The following is a 25,104-nucleotide window of genomic DNA, read 5'->3' as shown; positions in this document are numbered from 1 at the left end:
CAATTGGAAAAGTTTTTTGGGCAGACCTGACCTGTTGAAAAGAGATGGTATTCATCCCTCCTAAGATGGTGCTGCTCTTCTCTCTAGTAATATGGCACATAGTCTTAGAGCTCAAACATGACAATCAGGGGCTCAGGTCAGGAAGCAGACAGACTGGCTAAACCGACCGTCTGCTAACTGTCTCACGTCACTGAGGTCAGAAATCCCGTCACATAGAGACTCTTTCACCTAGATATCATCATATAGAGACTCTGTCTGTTCCCCGAATTAGGAAATACAAAAAAACTTCCAAACCCATCTAAGGTTAAAAATGTAATTGATGTTCAACAAATAAAAAAATGACTTAATACAAATGAATAAATGATAAAGCTTGGGTTGCTGAATATTCGGTCCCTTATTTCAAAAACACTTGTTAATGATATTACAGACTATAACCTAGATGTGCTGTTTGACAGAAGCCTGGCTTACAAGATTGATAATATCAGGGAGAAAATTATTACTATGCAACCGTCTACTAGCATCGCATCAGGGTGTGCATTGTATCCCCAAAGAAAAATTCTATTCATTCATTGCTATAGAAAAGGAAGAATTTCCTAAACTCGTTAAATCATCTAATCGACAACATGTTAGACCCTATACCAACTAAGCTATTGAAAGAGATGCTTCCAGAGGTCATAGATCCTCTTCTCAATATTATTAATTTATCTTTGTCATTAGGAAACGTACCAAAAACTTTTGAGCTGGCTAGGATTAAACCACTTGTTAAATCGCAACTTGATCCTACAGAATTAGTCAATTACAGGCCGATCTGGAATCTACCTTTTGTCAAAGATACTAGCATGTGCACACCATCAGCGTTCTCGTGGGTTCGTGTTTTTAAAGTTTGTGTAGAGAGAACTAAGAGTTTTCTGTTAAAACGATGTCGTGCTAGCGGCCGCTAAGTTAATAACTAGTGATCGTTGCGACGGTAGCGAATCAATTAAAAACTAACTTTATTCTAGAGCTGTCATAAAGCAAAAACAATCTCTGTTACTCTGATTTCCTATTATCACTGTAAAGCAGCTTTGGAACAATCTACATTGTTAAAAGCGCTATATAAATGATGACTTGACTGAGGCTTCTTGAAGGGACAGGGTTACTTAGGCACTTTAAATCAGAAAGGATTGTATAGTGTATTTAACAAATGTTAAGAAGATGCTTTAGATTGTGTAGAGTGCTTTTTGTAATACAAATTCCTACAAAAGAAAAGCTTTACAGAAACGAAAATAATTCTTGTGTTTTATGGAGTCTTTAATTTGAGGGGTTCCTAAGTTGACTAAAAAATTATTTTGCAAGGCAAAAATGGTTATAGAATGTCATCACTGTGGAAACCCAATTTGGAAATCTTTATTTTTACAGTTTATCAAAAATATATGCACAAATAGAAAATGAAGCTTTTAGAAACCGATTGTTTTTTCATAAATTTCAGTGCAAAACTATTTGTAAAGCATCTGATTCTACTTTTAAAATCTTTATTTGTGTTCCATTGTCATTTGTTGACATGATCATGATAGACATAAGGTGGATTTGTGGCAGGATGGTCAAACTTTTTTACAGCAATAGGTCACTTCCAGATACTTAGAAAAACCCACACATGAATCAGAGAAGACAGAATTTGAAGCACTTAGTTGACAAGACTTCTTCCCATCACACCTTAAGAAAGAAAAATTGGCATTAAAAAAGGCTGTCTATTAGCTCTTGAATCATTCTACAGTATAAAACAATTTAAACTAAAGTCAATTTATATGATATGTCCATATATTAAGTAGCTATTAATACACAATGATTCTCAATGTACATTGTCCCTTTGATATACAGTAGTCAATAGTTATAGTGGATCAAAAAAGAAGTTCAAAGTTGTCCTGAGACAAGAACAGGTATTGTTCAAAATTCATGTATAACTTTGAAAGGTTTTGATCCGCTTCAAATGTTGACTACTGTATTTTGTACTAGTTAAAAAAAAAAAAACACCTGAAGACAGTGTGTGACCTAAAGTGACTCTAGATGAAGTGTATCTGGTGCTGTACCTGGAACGCAGGCTGCTGGTCTGAGGAGAGTAACAGTCTGATGTTGTCAGTTTATTACGAGGGCAGGTTACAAGATCTCGCCTTCCATAATTGGCATGATGAACATGAATAACACCTTTATCTTTTAATACGAAGACGAGATTTTATGAGTGATTGTTTACAAACATGAGTAAGTCAATTAATCGCTTTAGAAAGGAAAAAAAAGCCATGTACTGCAGCAGGACTGATCCATTCAAAGTATTGTGGACATGAGGCTATACACTCTGATCTCAGTATAGTAAAGAACAAATAGAAAGAAAAGAGCTTACCACACTTAATGATGCTTTCACCATTTTCACAGGTTACACTTCTTTCTACAGTTTTTTTAGTGGGGGGGAAGAGAGAGGTCTAAAATATACAGTAACTACCAGTACAAGATATGCAAATATTTTCACTCCTTTAAGATAAAAAAAAAAAACTTCAAAGTGAACGATGGAAATTACTTACTTGCTGGGATACATTCATAAGATACATCCAGGTATTTATAAGTCCCAACACAAGGATCAGAGAAAACAGAGTTCACTGCAGGAACAGTACAGCTCTTTCTTCCGTCACAACTGATTCATGGACAGACAAACAACAAGTACTTATTAGCGCTAATATACTATAGACAATGCATCTTGTGCTAATGCATCAACTGAAATTGTAAACTTATTTTTCTATGTTGGTTAAAACCTACCGAGCGGACATTATAGAGAGGGACGCTTCTGCTCTGCATTGTTTATTTGAGATCCGATTAGCTGGTTTCCCACTAGCACATGTTTTGCAATCAGTTCGCCCATAGTTGGCTTTGTTGACCGTTATGAAACCCAAATCTGATGTTTAAAGAAAAAGAGAATTGTGGTATTAAGCACATTCCATGTGGTTGGAGACAAAGGCTCAAGATACACTCGATCCTGTTCCCCACACTCATACGGTCCTATTTGGGAACAAAAACCAAACATATTTAAATGACTAATTACTCACCACAGTTGAGACGCGCAGACTCTCCTTCACAGACCACCATTTTTTTTGCTTCTGCACCAGAGAGGAAACTAGTCAAATTACTAAAACTTTCTGTGTCATGTTTTAGTCAGTTGCATTACCATGATACAGAAACAGCAGCACTGAAAGTCCAAAAAATAGAAACTGACCACAATTGCGACACGCTGATTCTCCTTCACGGACTCTCTTTTTTTTCGCTTCTGTACCTGCAGAGAGGAAATTAGTAAGATTACTTAAACATTCTGCACTTGAACATCCATTTAATGAGACTGCACACATTTTAGTCGATATTGCCTTACCATGTTGATACAGAAACAGCAGCACTGAAAGTCCAATAAAAACAAGTTGAAATACTTGAAATCATGCAAATTAAATTGACACTAAATCAGTACTTACAAGTGATCCAGCTTAGCTTTTGCACCAGCATGTTGAATGTGTGAACAGAAGGAAAGGCCTGGAATTATTTTAAGGGGACATGTGAACACCGTATTTATGACAAAAACAGACACAAAAGCAAAAATTGGAGTTCAGATGTTCTGAAGTTTTGAAGAATAAGAATCCAAATTTTAGCAATTCCATTACAGCACCATTATATCGTTACATTTATCCAATTGATAGGAGCACAGTAGAATCCAAGTACAACTTACTTTAAAAAAAAAAGTTTACTATGATTAAAGAAACATGAACATGAGACTCACCAAACAGCAGTTGTAGAGTTCAAAGCTTGATAAAAGACTACTGGAACATGATGTCTATGTATACACAAGGACTAATGACATAACAAAACACACCTGAAAGTAATCAACACACTGAACCAATGGGAGGACACAACTGAAAACCACATGACAAGACCATTAACCAATGAGAACATGACATGACAAAGGAGCCAAATGCACAGGGTGCGTCTCAGGCCCTGTCTACATGAACACGGGTATTTTCAAAACCGCAGATTTGTATATGCGGTTTGGCTGTTCGTCCACATGCAAATGCAGTATCCGGTCACTGAAACCGAACTTTTTTGAAAATTCCTGCAAGGGTGTAGATTTTTTGAAACTCTGGTTGCAGTGTTGTCGTGTAGACGGTGAAACCGGAGATTTTGGCTTGTGACGTAGGAGTGCGCCCTGTTATGTCCTTTGTTTGACGTCAGATTGTGCTCCTCTATCTCCTTTGTTTACATGAGACGAGTCTGTGCAATGGTGGACGTAGCCAAATATTGCTGCTAATAATTATGCTAACAGGGCTCATAGAACATGTAGGCCTAAACAGATACGTGTACAGTACTCCCATTATATTGCGGAACAGAGGCGTCAGAATGTAATACTGCGCAGGTCACTGCTTATGACAACATGTTGTTAGCCTACCAGAACCGGTAATAACCTTTTTTTCAGGCTCCAGAGTTTGAATCAGTGGCTGCATCCGAAATCGCATACTTCCCTATAGAAGACGAAAAACATAATGTGACAAAATAAGTATTGTCTGTATATGTCTGAATTCACAGTACTCAAAAAAGAATAGGCAAAAAAGTACCCAGATGACCTATTACCTCTGGCGAGATTCTGAAGTGTGCATACGATGGGCACTTTACTATCCCATGATGCCATGGGAGAGGATTTGTGAAAGGAAGTGAAGCAACACTTACTGACGCTGGTAGGCCACATAATAATGACAGTATGGCGAATATAGTAAACCCAAATTACATTCATATTACATAGAACATACTTTTTTGGAGGTCGTGAATTAATTACTTATTCAAAATAGGCTAAGTACCTACTCAAGAGATTATCTGATTTGGGGTGTGGCCAGAATATTGTGTACACGAATCCCGGCACTGGCGAGGACCCTGGTTCACTACACATTGGGACAGTCATTACTCAATTTCCAGCGTGGGAGGAGGGCGCACTAACAAGGACACTAGTGCATCTTGAAACCAGGGGCCAGTTGTTCAGAAGTAATCTGATCGGATTTCGGCTATCGGATTGGATCAAATCTTCAAAATTCGTTGTTCAAAATTAAAAAAGGATTCTGAAATCAGATTAGATCACAAAATCCAATCTTGGTTTTGATCTGGATCAAATCATCAGTTTAAATCAAATCAGTTATTTGCAAAAGGAGTTTTTGGAATCCTACTGGCACACTAAAGAAAATGATAGGCCTACAAAAAACCATCTAAAGATATTTTTTTGTGAAACATCTATGACTTTTGCATATTATATACTATAATAGAAGTAGATAAAACACTCATAGAAGATTATAGCTACTTTCTTCTGAGTTATAATCAGATGAGTTTATTGATCATATCAGATGCTGCAGGCAACAGCAAATGCAAATTTCTGAATTCTGGATAAGAAAGTGCATTCTGCTTTGATTTTCATCATCAAGCTAAAGCAGTAAATCTCTAAATTGGTATATTGTCACGGGTCTATGAAGGAGGACTCAAATGCAGAACGAGTGTTAACAGGTTTATTGACAAACAGTAGACAAGATGTGGTGGGAGAGGTGAACAGTCCAGACAAAAGGCAGGGATGAGACACAAAGACAGCCGTTGCAGCAAAACTTGCAGAGCAGCAGCTGTAGCTAGCACAAGAAGACTGTAGGCTGGAGAGTAGTGTTTGCAGAGCAGAAAGAGACCTGAGAGTAGTGATGGCAGTGTGACGCTGAAGCTTCGATACATGCTTCGAAACCCTGAACTACAAACCTAGAGAACCACTGCTTCAAAGCTTGCTTTGGTGCGAAAAAAATCATGTGACATATGACGTCCGAAGCAGCAAGTGCTTCATTGCCTGAATGAATCATCTGACTGGTTTGCGGTCCAATCAGGTGATTCACTGGAACGGCGCATCTCGATTCTGACAGGTGATAGGTTGAAACAGTTTTGAGCGCCTTTTAGTCTTTATAACCACTCTAAACAATGTACAATTGTACAATGTACAAAACCATCAAAATGTGTACCCTCATCTGTTTAATCTTGCAAAAAAAAAATTGTTCGCCAGCATCATCTGTTCCTTGTGAGCGAGTGTTTTCTAAGTCTGGAGAGGTTGTGAGCAAAAAAAGAAACCGACTCAGTCCAAAAACTGTTGAAAAAATAATGTACCTCAATAAAAATCTTTGAGTGTTCCCCATCCCAAAAATCCCCCCCTGCCATAGTTACACAAGCACACCCAACCTATGCCATATTTTCCCAGCACTCTCTCCTAAATAACACAAAACATACATTTATCAATTTTTATTTGTAAATAGAACATTATGCTCAGCATTAGCGTGTGCATCAAAGAGTTTTCAAAGGAAATATAGTTAAAAATCCAAGGGTGATCTTAGCAAAGATGCTTCAGAACTAAAGTAGTTTCTCCAATACTGCTCACTGATTAATTTGACTGCAGCCTTGCTTTTCGCCAGGAGAGGTCGCTGCAACTGAAGCTTCGAGTAATGAACCCATTTTCGAACCAATTGGCTCAAGTGGTTCAGTGCTTCACAAAAGCTTCATTTGGCCATCACTACCTGAGAGTACTAGCAATAGCCAGACAGGAACCTCCAAGGACAACAGCAAGGCACTCAGGGATCTCAGGCTAAGCACCAGGCTTGCACCAAAGCACAGAGTGCAAGCAGCCAGGGACGCTCTGCTAGCAGGACTGGAACTAGAGACTCAGGAGACAAGACAGACAGGACCAATGGCAGAACTAAAGCACTAACAAACTTCTACAAATAAAACACAATAGACTTAGGTAACAAGAAACTAGCTAAGTAGCACAGATTTAAACAGTAGCACAACATTCAACGAACTGGCAACACATGAGGGAAAGAGCACACACATAAAGGGAGTTAACAAGAGTAACAGGTGAGAACACTTAGACAAGGAACAGGTGAACACTCACGTAAACGAGGACTGAAACAAGGGAGCAGAGAACATGAGGAACAGGTGACAACACTCAGACAAACGAGGACTCAACTAGACAAGAGGGCGTGGTACAGAGAAACAAGGAGGCAGGAACAGAGGAGCACATGGCCAACACAAACACAACCAAATGTTCAAGCACAACACAAACATAGAGACATGAAACAAAGACAACACAGACAAAGCTGCCAGAGCAAGACCCTGACAGTATATGATCAAAACATACATATAAAGAATCCTCAAGAATACTGTAAAAAACATAACACTTCAGGTTTATGGGTCATAATACAGTTCAAATGAACTACTGTAACGGGTAGGCCAGTAAGAGCTGTGCGTGTAAACCAATCACACCAGGGGTTCATCTCTCAAAAAGTTTAATCTGGATCAGAATGATCTGGATTTGGAAATTCTGTTTTGCTGTCCAGAATCAGGTCTATTTTACTTTTGGACTGGTTTTTCAAAGCAAAATTGGATTGAATCACCCTGATCCAGATCGAAGGTGTGTTCCATTCGACAGGGTCCCTCCCTACGCAGTGTTCACTGCTCCCCATACTCCCTGAACACGGTACATCTGTTGAAGTGGACTTCGCTGACAATAATCGCTTATTTGGAATGCCCTGCAACGTCATCAAAGAAAGGCAACGAAGGGGTCGTGCAGATTATGATATAACACAAATAAATATTGTAATTTACTTTACTTTCAAATGTAAAATCATATAATAGGCCTATATATATAGAAAACCGTATGTATCTAATAAATAATAATCAAAACATTGTATTAGTTTATTACATAGACTACTTTACTTGATTATAAACATATTTGAAGCTGTATTGTAAGTGTCATTGAATATGAAAATACATTTTGATTTGGTTATCTATATACAAATGTGCTCTTATTGTAGTAATTGTAGGTCTCAGCTTGTGCGCTTTCTTTCCCATGCGCAGCTGCATAGCAAACATTCCTGAGTAAGTAAAATAAGCGCCTCAGCTGCTTCTCAAAACTTTTCATTTATTTAGATATTCACACAATAGACTATGGAAATGTAACATTCATCACCCTAACCATTCAGAAATACTTTAATTTGTATAATAATAACAACAATATTTATGAATTCTCAAATGCCTACGTAAACTCAGAGCCGTTCGAATTTTTCATTTAAAATTTAAAATCTCTTCCAACTGCTCTATGGTTAGTTCAGACTGGTGACGCGGTGCCCAATGACAGTTGGGTGATTTTCGCTCTCCACTTCCTGTGAAGTGATGTATCGATGTTCCCTTATTCCCTATGCCATTTGCAGTGCCCTTTGAACGGAACATATTCGCTCTAAGGATTGGAATCTCACTTAAGATGACGAAATACCGTAGCCTGGCAAGTCAGACCTACATCAAGATGTTAGGTCTGGGAACTCACAATTGGCATACCTCAATCCGAGGGGCGGGATAAACGGTTGTCTTTCAATATCACTCGGCACGCAATAGGATAGCGCTACAACCAACCAGAGCAACGAACGGCTGTGGCTGAGTGAGTCCCATGTGTTTTTCCACCAGTGAACCAGTTAGTTGGTATATTAAACTTTTGCTGTATCCGGTCGTCAAAGCTCTGAACACATCTGTCTTTTTTAGGAATGACTTAAAGCTGCAGTAGGGAGTTTTGAGAAAACGTTGACTTAGCCTGAAATTTTGAACAAGCACAACTTACAGGTCCCACCCCCTTGCTCTCTGCTGCGCTACAGCCCTCCCTCCACAGCTCGTCCTCCACAGCGGAGCCTGTCGTGAACGCGCAGGCTAGTAAACAGGGCCACCCATAACAGCGGATAAAAAGTTATATGGCATATTCACTAATAGGGACTAAATGTCAATAATATGCTTTACATTGACTATGGCCTGCCCATATTTTGACTACAAACTTGGTCCTCAAATAAATCATTATGTATTTTCCAATAGCCTACATGTAACTTTATAACGTTGCACTCTTTCTATAAGTTATAAATAGCTAGTAAGATAACGTTAATATAACGGTAACTAACGTTATAGTATGTAAGTAATTATTCTAGCGATATATAATGCTAGATAATTTGTGCTAGTACATTATTTCAGCAACATGACAAGCCAGTGAATTAGCAGGTTTCAATTGTTGCTTAGCAGAGTGCGTGACATTTTATCTACATGTTATGCGGCTAGAGTTTTGACACCGAGTCAATGGGCTCTGTGTAATTCTTTCTTTTTCGCTTGTTTATCGTCATCGGTCTTTTTCCTTTTACCTCTTTGTTTTATGAGCAGGTGTCACTCGAGAATTGGCGGTTTAGGTTGTTTCTCCGTCATAAGCACAGCTGCAGCACGCCGGCAATCTTGAGTTTGAACGACGGCTCGCGCTGTGGAAGAGAGGGGTGTGATCAGCGCGTACACGAGCGTGATTGACACTGCTAAGACATTCCTCCTGGCTCTGATTGGTTGTTTCTGACTGGGAGCGTGTATTTCTTGCAAATGGCAATAGGACCACTGGGAGGAGCCAGAGGAGCTTGATTTTTACACAGATTATCTGTCTCATATTCTACTGTCAGGACATAATGACAGTTTTAGCAAATACATGTTTTCAAAAGTTACCTACAGGAGCTTTAAGTGACGTTCTCTTAACTCCAAGTCATCCAGAGTCGCGGGCAAAGCCGATTCGAAAGACCGCTGTTCGCCAGCAGCATCTTCTTTGTTTTCAAGCAGAGGGAAATCACCTATGGAAATCACGCGGAACCGTCATATGCCTCTGCCTTCATATGTTAAGCCCGCCCACCAACTCTACACGATCTGATTGGCCAGACCAGTTTTTGGTTTTTCCAGCTCAAAAGTCTATGGAGAGTTGCTAGACCACACTTTGCTGCAAAATAATTTTTGCTGCCGCTAGGGTGCATCTAGATTTCTAGGCTAGAAATACCGTCCACTTACGGTCGAATAGAACGCACTATACACTTTTTCAGATGACTAAATATGGGTTACTAGTGCTCTACGGAGCCCTTGAAGGGACATGGTGATGGAAAAAAAATTTGATAGGGGCGATTGGGGTCCTTTTGCATTCTCTCAGAAAAGGTTTGCGTAGCGTTCACCCGAGAAACTTTGCGTTCGCTCGCCTTTTGACTGGTTCATCTCTTATGATTTTGCCAATATAGTTTACAAACCCCACTAAAATTAAATATAATATTTAGGGCCCAAGCCCTGAAAGTTTTCCTTAGGATAATTTTTTTTTTTTTTATTCTAACGACTATTCGGGCACTTTTGGGGCCCTTAACATGCTCAAAAACTCTTGAAACTTTGCACACGGGTCAGAACCCACGGCCATCAGGGCCGGGCTGAAGCTGGTACCCGTGCGTGGCAGGGGGGCTCGACAGCGCCCCCTGGAACGGGGTCCGAAAACTTGGTCCATAAATCAAACACGTTTGCATGTAATAATATGAAACTCAGTACACATATAGATCTCATTGGTTCATATATCCTTCATACTCTTACTTTTTACCCCAGCCCAACAGAAAGTCGGCTATTTAGGGTTGTTTGGAAAACGCATGCAATGGAATTTGAAATACTTCTCCTAGAGAATTCAAACACACGGCACGAAACTCGGTCAACATGAACTCAAGACATTGAGGATGAAAAATTGCCAGGGGATTTTTGATATCTCGAACGGTTTGGCCATGGCAAGGAAATGAAATTATGGCGCGAAAAGAGAAACAGGAAGTGTGTTATAACTTCTTTATACATTAACTGATCTTGGTGAAACTTCAGTAGTGTGTTCGTTGTAAGAGGCCGGTCACATGGATGTGACTATTGTGAGTCAAAGTTATAGCGCCACCAACTGGCAGCAAAAAGTGTGTCACTTTCAAAATGCTTTGAAATAACCCTCTTATTTTTACATGATTTGCTTCAAACTTTATGTGTATAATGTTAACACACGGCAGATGTAGACCTGTGAAAATATTATTGATATCTTAGATACTGTTGCCGTGGCAACGCATCAAACTTTAATATTCTTGTTTGATGCTTTTGAGACTCTTAGCATGCTTGAAATTGCATAAAACTCGACAGACACATTACATTTATTAGCCAGTAGACATGTGCAAAGTTTCAGAAACGGGCGTGGTGAGGGCTCAGTAGCGCCACCTTTTGTCAAAAGTGGGGGGATTAGTTTTATCTACAGTTACAAAAATCGGTATGTATATTGTTCTCCTCGAGCCGGACAACTTTCTAATTTACAGTCATTAGCTCAGACCAACAGGAAGTCAGATATTTTGGTTTGAATATGGTGAGCCTCTCTCTGAGCCTACGTCTTTGTATGGCAAGCTCTTTTAACATTTAAAAGCTAAGTTTGACTATCCGGAATTAACATTGTAGATATCAACAACGTCTTTCTGACAAGTCGTAATTATATTTTGGATAGTTTGTATTATCATTTAAGACATCTGTAATGTAATTGACCTATGGCTAACCCACGCCCCCAAACGCAATGAGCCAATCACAGTGCGCATAGCTAACCCAATAAAATGAAAGTTACAGATATCAAATTTTAGATATCTCTAATCAAAATGAATTTCAAGATATCTTTAACTTGATAATAGATATCTACAATTAAATGGTTGTAAGACCGTAAAACTTGTTGAAGAGAAAATATCTGACCACATGGTCTATTGAGACAAAGGACCTTGGCAAATTAACATTTGGCTTCCCCCCTCTTCCCCGGAGACAAAGGTCTCACCTCTGAATCATCCTAATCTACATTTCTTCCCCTCATCCCCCACTCCTTCCCCTTCATACAGATCACCTAAAACACACATAAGAATATATGTATGGTTTGATGTGAATGATTATCATTGAGTATTATGTTTGGTATCATTTGAAATGTCTCAGGAATGAGTGGTACAAATGTCTCATTCCAAATAAGTAAAACAAAAGGTAATAAGGTTTTTTAGAAGTTTAGAGAAACACACAAATAAGGTGGACAAATGGCTTTTCTCCCCTACCCCCCAAATAAGGTGTAACCTGAATGCAAATTACCATTGAAAAGAAGTTCTGGCTATTTAATGGAAGGCAGCAAGGGATCGTGGCTCTTTCTGTATCTCAGATAGCCCGTGAATGCTGAGTCGCCGAGACTCAGCATTCATGTATTTCATGTCGGGTAAAAGATTTTCCTCTTTGTTCTAGAACATTTGATGATTTGCATTGATTATCTTTCAATTGATTATGGAATTATTATAATACATTTACCTGACATAATAAATTGTTATATTTGATTATTCTAACAGACTTTGACTTTATTTTCATTGGAGTTAAAACGAATAGTCAAACATTAACGTATACTTAATGATGCACAGATATCATTGAAAAACACTTTCATTTATGGAGTCAGATGAAACGAGTTAATACATAAGATAAAAAGTATTGCATTTAATTATAAATCCCTCTGCCATTGGAAGAGACGGAACGCGCGTTGAGACCTTCACCGCTAATTTGAATGCCGGCATTGGATCAAATTAGTCAGCCTTACAAATTGGTGACCCCGAGACGTGATCGCAACAGGATTTCGCGAGCAACGTCCTTTCCAGCAAAGTATGGGGATTTTAAAATCAAAATGAGGTTTGAACATCTTATCTTTCTTCTGCCGCTGTGGTAAGTCATTTTCTTCTTCCTCTTGTGAAGTGTTGAGTTGCATTGTTATGGGTAGCTATAGGAAATCCCTTTGTTTAGTCCAGTTCTTCTTCCTCTTGTGAAGTGTTGAGTTGCATTGTTATGGGTAGCTATAGGAAATCCCTTTGTTTAGTCCAGAACTGAAATACGTGAGGACGTGATAAGCGACAGCGCAGATGAAGAATGAAAACCCTTGTTAATAGATTAAAGATATCCTTGTTTGACTAAGCAACAAAAAACGAAACCTAAAATCGGAATAACATCTTCTAAATGTTTTTCGTGTAACGTTACTTGATGAGGAGCTGTAAAACAGCCTAAAAGTTTTCAAATCAGCCGCATGTTTGTCGCCATTGTGGTATTGGCTTTGTTGAAACGAACTAGCAACAATAAGAGAATCGGAAAACAACAGAAAGAAAAATCTAAGTTTGTAAATGGAGAAAATCGGAGAACACGTGATTTTATAAATAAAAAGGCAGATCGATGCATTGTTTATAAAAAGCTAAATTTGGTAAAACAGGATGATATTATTTACAGGCTAAAATCGGATCTCAAGGCTAAGCTAAATGTTATTGTCCATGCTGCTTCCAAAACGAAGCTAAGCTAAATGCTAGTATTGCCCATGCTACTTAAAAAACGAAGCTAATGCTAAATGCTAAAGCCATGCTGCCTCCAAAACGAGGCTAGGCTAAATGCTAGTATTGCCCATGCTACTTAAAAACTAAGCTAATGCTAAATGCTAAAGCCATGCTGCATTAAAAAAACGCTTAACTCTTTGTGTGACCAGCCCACCGGTGGGCACAAAAGCCACATTGAATAATATTCTAAACCTAAACAAATCTTGACAAACTCTATATTGCATTTGAAAGCTTCCACTTTAACACAGATGGGATTAAAAGGCAATAATGCAATAATTTGTATTTTCAAATTTGGAGTTGTGCTTTAAACATTGTAATGCACTCCTAGAACACACTTCATAGTTGTTTGTGCCACCATATGTGCACATAGGCTAATTGTAAGTTTATTCTTTAAACACAGGATTGCTTTACTGTTTGTGTATTTGGAAAACTTAGGTAAAGGCTGTTGATGTTGTATTCTAGGCCGCGTATCCTGTGTGAACTGAATTAAACGCGTGTGTCTCTATGCTGAGTGTGGTTATAATGTGATTCACAATGAATTTGAGAGTCAGAAACCACGAACGCGCATCTCATTAATCCTGAAACAAAAAACCTTTTCATATTCAAAGCTTTAGAGAACGTAGACTTTACCTCTCCACTCTATGGGAGCTGTTTCGCATACCAAATTTGTAAATGGTTACGTTTGAATTAATTCTGAATGACTCTGAAAGACTGTTTTTTCCATAGATTATTGGATTCGTATATTTCCACATCTTTCGCGTCAGATTAGCGACGGCTAATATCCGATACCATTTTAAGTGTACTTGAATGAGGAGACGGGTAGTTTCCGTCTAGAATCAGCTAATGCTGTTTGATCTAGATTTGGGTACGTCTAAATACCTCTGTTCTAATTTAATGTTACTTTAGATAAGTGCACGCTACTAAAGTAAATTATTGAATTAAGTTCCTGAGGTGGCATTCAAGGGGGCTATGTAGATGTCTTCGATTGTGTACGTGTGAATTACGGCAGATCCCAGATATTTAGCCAAATTACCTCTGAATTGGTTATTGGAACTGACGGGAGTGTGCCGTGCGGCCTTGGGAGAAGGAACGCTGAGCGATATAGATTCCCTGATCTAATCGGATAAAACTAAAATTAAGAGTTCAAAAGAATAATCAAACGTTAAAATGGCCATTTAAAAAGACTAAATGAGAAGAAAAGGTATTTGAAACCTAGCAAACAGAAAGGAGAAACAGCGAATGTACAGCTTATGAGCCTTGAGCCAGAAAGCCTTTTCATATTCAAATGTAAACACATGCGAACGAGCAGAGACTCTTCAGAAGACCAGAAATAATATAATTTAATTTATATTCTTAAATAATGTAATTGTATTATAACTCAAATTATAATATACATTATGTTGTAATCGCCAAGCAGGCATTAATTGGAGAAGTGTGACATTAATCCTTACAGTTCGATTTTCGTTGACCTGCTATCCAGTGCCAAAAGGGTGGAGGTGTGTTTTAATTTTTTGCCTTTAAAAAACACTCCCAGAAGTGTGGCACAGGTAATAGCCAACTGATCAAGGAAGCAAATTTAGAAGGAGGGTGTGAACTAAACATCAGACAGACCACATAAGGTAACTAGAGACCTGCACTAACCAAATGTGTGAACGACACCATGACCACAGATCTGACTGTAATGAAAGCAACTTGAGGTAAAGCCAGAGAATGTCCCCAGCAGAACTGGGACCTTAATGCTGTGACACAGCAGACTGTGAAGGCTCGACTACAAGAGCAGCTTTAAGGTGTCGCACACTGCACTGAAACAACAGCAATAATTCAGACCTGGTCAATGAAACTCGGTTTCATGTGACAGCTGGAATTAAAATTGCAATGGACATGATAATGGAGCAAGCAAAAGAATCCCACATGTCTGAATTTGAAACTGTTGAAAACATCAGAATTAACTGTGGTTCTCTCTGCACTTGTTTCTGTCAGGTTACTTCTGCAATTCCTCAGGGGACGGATGCCAGGACGGCCGGACCTCACGATTGTTAGAACATAACCTGAGACTCGGGAGATGGGTGAAAAGACACTTCAAAGGCCATTTACATCTCACAATAGCACATCACTACATTAGCATGGCCTCCCAGTTTAGAACTGGAACTAAAATTTGCAACACAATTGCTATCCAGTCGATTCCACCCATCTCCTAGACATGAACACTGAACACACTCCTCCATCACTACACCCTCACAGCATCATGACCTGGAATAGATCCAAGTCTATTCAGACTGAACACTACACATCATGAGAAGATAAAGATGACATAGAGTCCAAAAGTGTCACTTCACTAAAGATCTATTGTCCATCTTCACACTAACAGATCCAGATAGCTTCACACACATAGGATGGGAAAGCTGATCCCATGATGACCGAGGCACACATAGCATACGCTATTCACAACACTCTGCCAACTCATGGGAAAACACTGTAATATACATATGAATGGCTACAGTCACAAATCAATGATGCAAAAACAAAATTAAAGCAGAGGCAGACCTGCTATTAAATTTAAGAATGTTTAAACTTTCTGATTGTTATTAGGGTGGTTGGAAGGTCAGAGGGCCCCTGATTTCTCAACAACCACTAATAACAGAAACATCATAACAAATAGATCTGAAGTGTGAGCGCTTCAAACAATTACAGAATTTACAATTCAACCCTGTCATTGACTGTGACTTAGCCAACAACACACACACACACACACACTCTCTCTCTCTCTTTCTCTCACACAAACTATCACACTCACACACAGATGCACACACACACACACACCCTCACACAAACACACAATCTCACACCTGTTACAAGAAATGAACAATCTCCATTCATGTTCCAAGTCACTTCTTAGATTGCATAAGTGGCTTACATTGGAAGATTCCTGAACAAACACTGATTCTTCATATTTTTTTTATTTTTGAATATTATTATTGTTATTACAAGACGTATTGATGCATACCATTTATTTGATTGCTTTGATTACACTGACCTCTTGCTGCATTTCCTTTGTATAATTCAGACCCAAAAAATATATATATATTTAAGAATTGGATATTTAATATGAGACAAATGTACCATTCACACCTGCTGACAAGAACATGGTATTTTACATTGAACATGACATGATTCTGTTTTGTTGCATTATGCGTTTCTAAGGATTTCTTCGCGAGTTCAGGTTCATATGTGTTCAATCGTGAAGCGGACATTTAAGATGCTTTTCAGGTGTCTCACACAAGGCAGTGTGAAGCCAAGGAGAACACCTTCATCCACTGAGGTCTGTCCAGACAGCCGCACCGTTGGGAGGTGACAGGATTGGTCAAGAAGGGACAGATTATCGTTATGGGGAAGGTGCCAGGGAAGCGGAAGTTTCTCCATGAAGGAATGACACATCAACTGAACAAGTCAAAAGGTCCAGATTGACTATATGAACTTTGCTCACATCACAGGATCACTGGCAGAAAGCCTGAACGCCTCATCCACCTGCTGGACTCATGCTACATACACCTGGTGAGAACAGGTGTTCTGCAGGTGAACACAGCCCTCTGAGCTTCTACAGATGCTGACATTGCAAAGACAATTTTTGAGTTTCAAGGATTACGACAAACGTCTTACTATGACCCCTTAAGTGTCTGAATGTGACCCACGGGATCAAGGAGGGAACTGTAAGACCGTAAAACTTGTTGAAGAGAAAATATCTGACCACATGGTCTATTGAGACAAAGGACCTTGGCAAATTAACATTTGGCTTCCCCCCTCTTCCCCGGAGACAAAGGTCTCACCTCTGAATCATCCTAATCTACATTTCTTCCCCTCATCCCCCACTCCTTCCCCTTCATACAGATCACCTAAAACACACATAAGAATATATGTATGGTTTGATGTGAATGATTATCATTGAGTATTATGTTTGGTATCATTTGAAATGTCTCAGGAATGAGTGGTACAAATGTCTCATTCCAAATAAGTAAAACAAAAGGTAATAAGGTTTTTTAGAAGTTTAGAGAAACAGGCACACAAATAAGGTGGACAAATGGCTTTTCTCCCCTACCCCCCAAATAAGGTGTAACCTGAATGCAAATTACCATTGAAAAGAAGTTCTGGCTATTTAATGGAAGGCAGCAAGGGATCGTGGCTCTTTCTGTATCTCAGATAGCCCGTGAATGCTGAGTCGCCGAGACTCAGCATTCATGTATTTCATGTCGGGTAAAAGATTTTCCTCTTTGTTCTAGAACATTTGATGATTTGCATTGATTATCTTTCAATTGATTATGGAATTATTATAATACATTTACCTGACATAATAAATTGTTATATTTGATTATTCTAACAGACTTTGACTTTATTTTCATTGGAGTTAAAACGAATAGTCAAACATTAACGTATACTTAATGATGCACAGATATCATTGAAAAACACTTTCATTTATGGAGTCAGATGAAACGAGTTAATACATAAGATAAAAAGTATTGCATTTAATTATAAATCCCTCTGCCATTGGAAGAGACGGAACGCGCGTTGAGACCTTCACCGCTAATTTGAATGCCGGCATTGGATCAAATTAGTCAGCCTTACAAATTGGTGACCCCGAGACGTGATCGCAACAGGATTTCGCGAGCAACGTCCTTTCCAGCAAAGTATGGGGATTTTAAAATCAAAATGAGGTTTGAACATCTTATCTTTCTTCTGCCGCTGTGGTAAGTCATTTTCTTCTTCCTCTTGTGAAGTGTTGAGTTGCATTGTTATGGGTAGCTATAGGAAATCCCTTTGTTTAGTCCAGTTCTTCTTCCTCTTGTGAAGTGTTGAGTTGCATTGTTATGGGTAGCTATAGGAAATCCCTTTGTTTAGTCCAGAACTGAAATACGTGAGGACGTGATAAGCGACAGCGCAGATGAAGAATGAAAACCCTTGTTAATAGATTAAAGATATCCTTGTTTGACTAAGCAACAAAAAACGAAACCTAAAATCGGAATAACATCTTCTAAATGTTTTTCGTGTAACGTTACTTGATGAGGAGCTGTAAAACAGCCTAAAAGTTTTCAAATCAGCCGCATGTTTGTCGCCATTGTGGTATTGGCTTTGTTGAAACGAACTAGCAACAATAAGAGAATCGGAAAACAACAGAAAGAAAAATCTAAGTTTGTAAATGGAGAAAATCGGAGAACACGTGATTTTATAAATAAAAAGGCAGATCGATGCATTGTTTATAAAAAGCTAAATTTGGTAAAACAGGATGATATTATTTACAGGCTAAAATCGGATCTCAAGGCTAAGCTAAATGTTATTGTCCATGCTGCTTCCAAAACGAAGCTAAGCTAAATGCTAGTATTGCCCATGCTACTTAAAAAACGAAGCTAATGCTAAATGCTAAAGCCATGCTGCCTCCAAAACGAGGCTAGGCTAAATGCTAGTATTGCCCATGCTACTTAAAAACTAAGCTAATGCTAAATGCTAAAGCCATGCTGCATTAAAAAAACGCTTAACTCTTTGTGTGACCAGCCCACCGGTGGGCACAAAAGCCACATTGAATAATATTCTAAACCTAAACAAATCTTGACAAACTCTATATTGCATTTGAAAGCTTCCACTTTAACACAGATGGGATTAAAAGGCAATAATGCAATAATTTGTATTTTCAAATTTGGAGTTGTGCTTTAAACATTGTAATGCACTCCTAGAACACACTTCATAGTTGTTTGTGCCACCATATGTGCACATAGGCTAATTGTAAGTTTATTCTTTAAACACAGGATTGCTTTACTGTTTGTGTATTTGGAACACTTAGGTAAAGGCTGTTGATGTTGTATTCTAGGCCGCGTATCCTGTGTGAACTGAATTAAACGCGTGTGTCTCTATGCTGAGTGTGGTTATAATGTGATTCACAATGAATTTGAGAGTCAGAAACCACGAACGCGCATCTCATTAATCCTGAAACAAAAAACCTTTTCATATTCAAAGCTTTAGAGAACGTAGACTTTACCTCTCCACTCTATGGGAGCTGTTTCGCATACCAAATTTGTAAATGGTTACGTTTGAATTAATTCTGAATGACTCTGAAAGACTGTTTTTTCCATAGATTATTGGATTCGTATATTTCCACATCTTTCGCGTCAGATTAGCGACGGCTAATATCCGATACCATTTTAAGTGTACTTGAATGAGGAGACGGGTAGTTTCCGTCTAGAATCAGCTAATGCTGTTTGATCTAGATTTGGGTACGTCTAAATACCTCTGTTCTAATTTAATGTTACTTTAGATAAGTGCACGCTACTAAAGTAAATTATTGAATTAAGTTCCTGAGGTGGCATTCAAGGGGGCTATGTAGATGTCTTCGATTGTGTACGTGTGAATTACGGCAGATCCCAGATATTTAGCCAAATTACCTCTGAATTGGTTATTGGAACTGACGGGAGTGTGCCGTGCGGCCTTGGGAGAAGGAACGCTGAGCGATATAGATTCCCTGATCTAATCGGATAAAACTAAAATTAAGAGTTCAAAAGAATAATCAAACGTTAAAATGGCCATTTAAAAAGACTAAATGAGAAGAAAAGGTATTTGAAACCTAGCAAACAGAAAGGAGAAACAGCGAATGTACAGCTTATGAGCCTTGAGCCAGAAAGCCTTTTCATATTCAAATGTAAACACATGCGAACGAGCAGAGACTCTTCAGAAGACCAGAAATAATATAATTTAATTTATATTCTTAAATAATGTAATTGTATTATAACTCAAATTATAATATACATTATGTTGTAATCGCCAAGCAGGCATTAATTGGAGAAGTGTGACATTAATCCTTACAGTTCGATTTTCGTTGACCTGCTATCCAGTGCCAAAAGGGTGGAGGTGTGTTTTAATTTTTTGCCTTTAAAAAACACTCCCAGAAGTGTGGCACAGGTAATAGCCAACTGATCAAGGAAGCAAATTTAGAAGGAGGGTGTGAACTAAACATCAGACAGACCACATAAGGTAACTAGAGACCTGCACTAACCAAATGTGTGAACGACACCATGACCACAGATCTGACTGTAATGAAAGCAACTTGAGGTAAAGCCAGAGAATGTCCCCAGCAGAACTGGGACCTTAATGCTGTGACACAGCAGACTGTGAAGGCTCGACTACAAGAGCAGCTTTAAGGTGTCGCACACTGCACTGAAACAACAGCAATAATTCAGACCTGGTCAATGAAACTCGGTTTCATGTGACAGCTGGAATTAAAATTGCAATGGACATGATAATGGAGCAAGCAAAAGAATCCCACATGTCTGAATTTGAAACTGTTGAAAACATCAGAATTAACTGTGGTTCTCTCTGCACTTGTTTCTGTCAGGTTACTTCTGCAATTCCTCAGGGGACGGATGCCAGGACGGCCGGACCTCACGATTGTTAGAACATAACCTGAGACTCGGGAGATGGGTGAAAAGACACTTCAAAGGCCATTTACATCTCACAATAGCACATCACTACATTAGCATGGCCTCCCAGTTTAGAACTGGAACTAAAATTTGCAACACAATTGCTATCCAGTCGATTCCACCCATCTCCTAGACATGAACACTGAACACACTCCTCCATCACTACACCCTCACAGCATCATGACCTGGAATAGATCCAAGTCTATTCAGACTGAACACTACACATCATGAGAAGATAAAGATGACATAGAGTCCAAAAGTGTCACTTCACTAAAGATCTATTGTCCATCTTCACACTAACAGATCCAGATAGCTTCACACACATAGGATGGGAAAGCTGATCCCATGATGACCGAGGCACACATAGCATACGCTATTCACAACACTCTGCCAACTCATGGGAAAACACTGTAATATACATATGAATGGCTACAGTCACAAATCAATGATGCAAAAACAAAATTAAAGCAGAGGCAGACCTGCTATTAAATTTAAGAATGTTTAAACTTTCTGATTGTTATTAGGGTGGTTGGAAGGTCAGAGGGCCCCTGATTTCTCAACAACCACTAATAACAGAAACATCATAACAAATAGATCTGAAGTGTGAGCGCTTCAAACAATTACAGAATTTACAATTCAACCCTGTCATTGACTGTGACTTAGCCAACAACACACACACACACACACACTCTCTCTCTCTCTTTCTCTCACACAAACTATCACACTCACACACAGATGCACACACACACACACACCCTCACACAAACACACAATCTCACACCTGTTACAAGAAATGAACAATCTCCATTCATGTTCCAAGTCACTTCTTAGATTGCATAAGTGGCTTACATTGGAAGATTCCTGAACAAACACTGATTCTTCATATTTTTTTTATTTTTGAATATTATTATTGTTATTACAAGACGTATTGATGCATACCATTTATTTGATTGCTTTGATTACACTGACCTCTTGCTGCATTTCCTTTGTATAATTCAGACCCAAAAAATATATATATATTTAAGAATTGGATATTTAATATGAGACAAATGTACCATTCACACCTGCTGACAAGAACATGGTATTTTACATTGAACATGACATGATTCTGTTTTGTTGCATTATGCGTTTCTAAGGATTTCTTCGCGAGTTCAGGTTCATATGTGTTCAATCGTGAAGCGGACATTTAAGATGCTTTTCAGGTGTCTCACACAAGGCAGTGTGAAGCCAAGGAGAACACCTTCATCCACTGAGGTCTGTCCAGACAGCCGCACCGTTGGGAGGTGACAGGATTGGTCAAGAAGGGACAGATTATCGTTATGGGGAAGGTGCCAGGGAAGCGGAAGTTTCTCCATGAAGGAATGACACATCAACTGAACAAGTCAAAAGGTCCAGATTGACTATATGAACTTTGCTCACATCACAGGATCACTGGCAGAAAGCCTGAACGCCTCATCCACCTGCTGGACTCATGCTACATACACCTGGTGAGAACAGGTGTTCTGCAGGTGAACACAGCCCTCTGAGCTTCTACAGATGCTGACATTGCAAAGACAATTTTTGAGTTTCAAGGATTACGACAAACGTCTTACTATGACCCCTTAAGTGTCTGAATGTGACCCACGGGATCAAGGAGGGAACTGTAAGACCGTAAAACTTGTTGAAGAGAAAATATCTGACCACATGGTCTATTGAGACAAAGGACCTTGGCAAATTAACATTTGGCTTCCCCCCTCTTCCCCGGAGACAAAGGTCTCACCTCTGAATCATCCTAATCTACATTTCTTCCCCTCATCCCCCACTCCTTCCCCTTCATACAGATCACCTAAAACACACATAAGAATATATGTATGGTTTGATGTGAATGATTATCATTGAGTATTATGTTTGGTATCATTTGAAATGTCTCAGGAATGAGTGGTACAAATGTCTCATTCCAAATAAGTAAAACAAAAGGTAATAAGGTTTTTTAGAAGTTTAGAGAAACAGGCACACAAATAAGGTGGACAAATGGCTTTTCTCCCCTACCCCCCAAATAAGGTGTAACCTGAATGCAAATTACCATTGAAAAGAAGTTCTGGCTATTTAATGGAAGGCAGCAAGGGATCGTGGCTCTTTCTGTATCTCAGATAGCCCGTGAATGCTGAGTCGCCGAGACTCAGCATTCATGTATTTCATGTCGGGTAAAAGATTTTCCTCTTTGTTCTAGAACATTTGATGATTTGCATTGATTATCTTTCAATTGATTATGGAATTATTATAATACATTTACCTGACATAATAAATTGTTATATTTGATTATTCTAACAGACTTTGACTTTATTTTCATTGGAGTTAAAACGAATAGTCAAACATTAACGTATACTTAATGATGCACAGATATCATTGAAAAACACTTTCATTTATGGAGTCAGATGAAACGAGTTAATACATAAGATAAAAAGTATTGCATTTAATTATAAATCCCTCTGCCATTGGAAGAGACGGAACGCGCGTTGAGACCTTCACCGCTAATTTGAATGCCGGCATTGGATCAAATTAGACAGGCTTACATGGTAAATGGACTGCATTTATATAGCGCTTTCACAGACCCAGTGGCCACCAAAGCGCTTTGCATATTGCCTCACATTCACCCATTCACTCACTCATTCATACCGACGGCGGTGTCAGCCATGCAAGGCGCCATCCAGCTCGTCGGGAGCAGCTGGGATTAGGTGTCTTGCTCATGGACACCTCGACACTTGGTCAGGTGGAACCGGGGATTGAACCACCAACCTTCGTTGGTGGTTTATAGACAACCTATATGAACCACTGAGCCACTGTCGCCCCTGTTTATGACTATCCCTAACTCCAGTTTGAGATATCTACAATGCCATTCTGACTAGTTATAATTTAAATGTATTTAAATGTATTGTTCATATGAATTTTCGGTCTTGTGTACTTATTTCATGTGTCCGTTAAATCCATGAGACCGTAGGGCGACAGTGAAAGCGGTGTTACGTTTTTGCACGTTGTGCACAGTAACCCTAAAGGCACCGGGGTGTTTATATATATATATATATATATATATAGCTGCGAGCAGCGACGAAGGGCCAAAGCCGGCGGCACCGCCACTCCGGTGCCTTTAGGTAACTAAAGGCTCCGGGGTTGCGGTGCCACCGGCTTGGGCCCGCAATCGCTGCTCGCAGCTATATTTTTGTTTGATATTTACAGCTGTTTGGGGATTATTTTATGGCGCCAAAATCTCTTTTCTACTATACGGTAGGCTATTGAAAGGCATAATACGAACCTAATGTCTAGGCCCTACTTCTAATTTATTACTTTAACAATTAAACTAATCAAAAGCAAAATCAAAAAAATTGTGTGTGTGTAAATTACATGATACAAATGTTGTATTTTTTTTAAGGTTTATTAAATTTTTGTTCCTGAAATCCACCCTTCTGGTGGGGTCAGTATAAATGGACTGCATTTATATAGCAGTATAAGCCAAATATCCCAATCTTACTAAAAAGTTTTGAACAACACAAACTGATTATTTGATCCAGATCAAAACCAAGATTGTGATCTAATCTGATTTAAGAATCCTTTTTTTCTTTTGAACAACAAATCTTCAAGATCTGATCCAATCCGATAGCCGAAATCCGATCAGATTTCTTTTGAACAACTGGCCCTGGCTTCAAGATGCACTGGTGTCCTTGTTAGTGCGCCCTCCTCCCACGCCGAAAACACCGGTGCGAATCCCGCTCAGAGTTGGTTGAGTAGGACCGGTTACATGACCAATCAAATATTGGAAAACTGTTCCTTATGTAAATGTGAAAAGTTCCAGCATGGAATTAATTAACATCCTACTACAAAACTAGGTCAGCAACCACTAACATTTTTTCAGAAAATGTCAAATGAAATCACACAAAAACACAACTGTTTTTTTTTTATTATTATTATATGCCAGCTTAAACACACATCGCTAGACAGATAGTGTACATGTCTAGTTAACATTTATAATTAATATTCAAAAGGTTGTAAGGATAGTGTTTAAACAGCATCAAAATAATATAAAAAATATATAGGTTCTTGTTGTTGATTTATACCAGCGGTTACGTTCTACTACGTTGACGTTGTATGTAGTGATATCGCTGGAAATTGAGTAATCATTGTCCCACTCCCAATGTGTAGTGAACCAAGATCCTTGCCAGTGCCTGGATTCGTGTACACAATATTCTGGCCACATCCGAAATCGCGTAATCTCTTGAGTAGGTACTTATTTTGAATAAGTAATCTTGAAGTAAGTTATTCAAGACTGCCAAAAAAAGTATGTCCTATGTAATATGAATGTAGGATGTACAATATTCATCATACTGTCATGATCATGT

The 25,104-nt window shown here is 38.8% G+C and overlaps 1 protein-coding gene and 1 long non-coding RNA gene across 2 annotated transcripts; both read right to left on the bottom strand.

Annotated features, from left to right (window-relative positions):
• Nucleotides 1-1,580: 1,580 nt before the first annotated feature.
• LOC130075758 (L-rhamnose-binding lectin CSL2-like) lies at nt 1,581-3,516 on the bottom strand. The gene is made up of 8 exons (XM_056240526.1): nt 3,486-3,516; nt 3,389-3,412; nt 3,072-3,122; nt 2,785-2,920; nt 2,553-2,662; nt 2,375-2,419; nt 2,067-2,187; nt 1,581-1,692 (listed from the first exon to the last, which is right to left on the bottom strand). Exons 1-8 carry the CDS (start codon nt 3,514-3,516, stop codon nt 1,581-1,583), a joined length of 630 nt encoding a protein of 209 aa, XP_056096501.1.
• Nucleotides 3,517-5,535: 2,019 nt separating this feature from the next.
• On the bottom strand, nt 5,536-6,948 carry LOC130075694 (uncharacterized). The gene is made up of 2 exons (XR_008805564.1): nt 6,585-6,948; nt 5,536-5,717 (listed from the first exon to the last, which is right to left on the bottom strand). It is a non-coding gene; the product is annotated as an uncharacterized LOC130075694 (long non-coding RNA).
• Between the last annotated feature and the right edge of the window lie 18,156 nt (nt 6,949-25,104).

The sequence above is a fragment of the Rhinichthys klamathensis genome, unplaced genomic scaffold, assembly GCF_029890125.1.
Source record: "Rhinichthys klamathensis goyatoka isolate OS25496 unplaced genomic scaffold, OSU_Roscu_1.1 h1tg000020l_1, whole genome shotgun sequence".
NCBI lineage: Eukaryota > Metazoa > Chordata > Actinopteri > Cypriniformes > Leuciscidae > Rhinichthys > Rhinichthys klamathensis.
This window is presented reverse-complemented; position numbering and strand designations above follow the sequence as displayed.

What these genes read in the sequence shown, in the direction of transcription:
- LOC130075758 (XM_056240526.1), bottom strand. Translation starts at nt 3,516, where the DNA reads ATGCTGGTGCAAAAGCTAAGCTGGATCACTT. An exon ending in GTCTGCGCGTCTCAACTGTG is followed by an intron (nt 2,921 to 3,071) that starts GTGAGTAATTAG and finishes TTTAAACATCAG; the next exon opens with ATTTGGGTTTCATAACGGTC. An exon ending in CTCTCTATAATGTCCGCTCG is followed by an intron (nt 2,663 to 2,784) that starts GTAGGTTTTAAC and finishes TCCATGAATCAG; the next exon opens with TTGTGACGGAAGAAAGAGCT.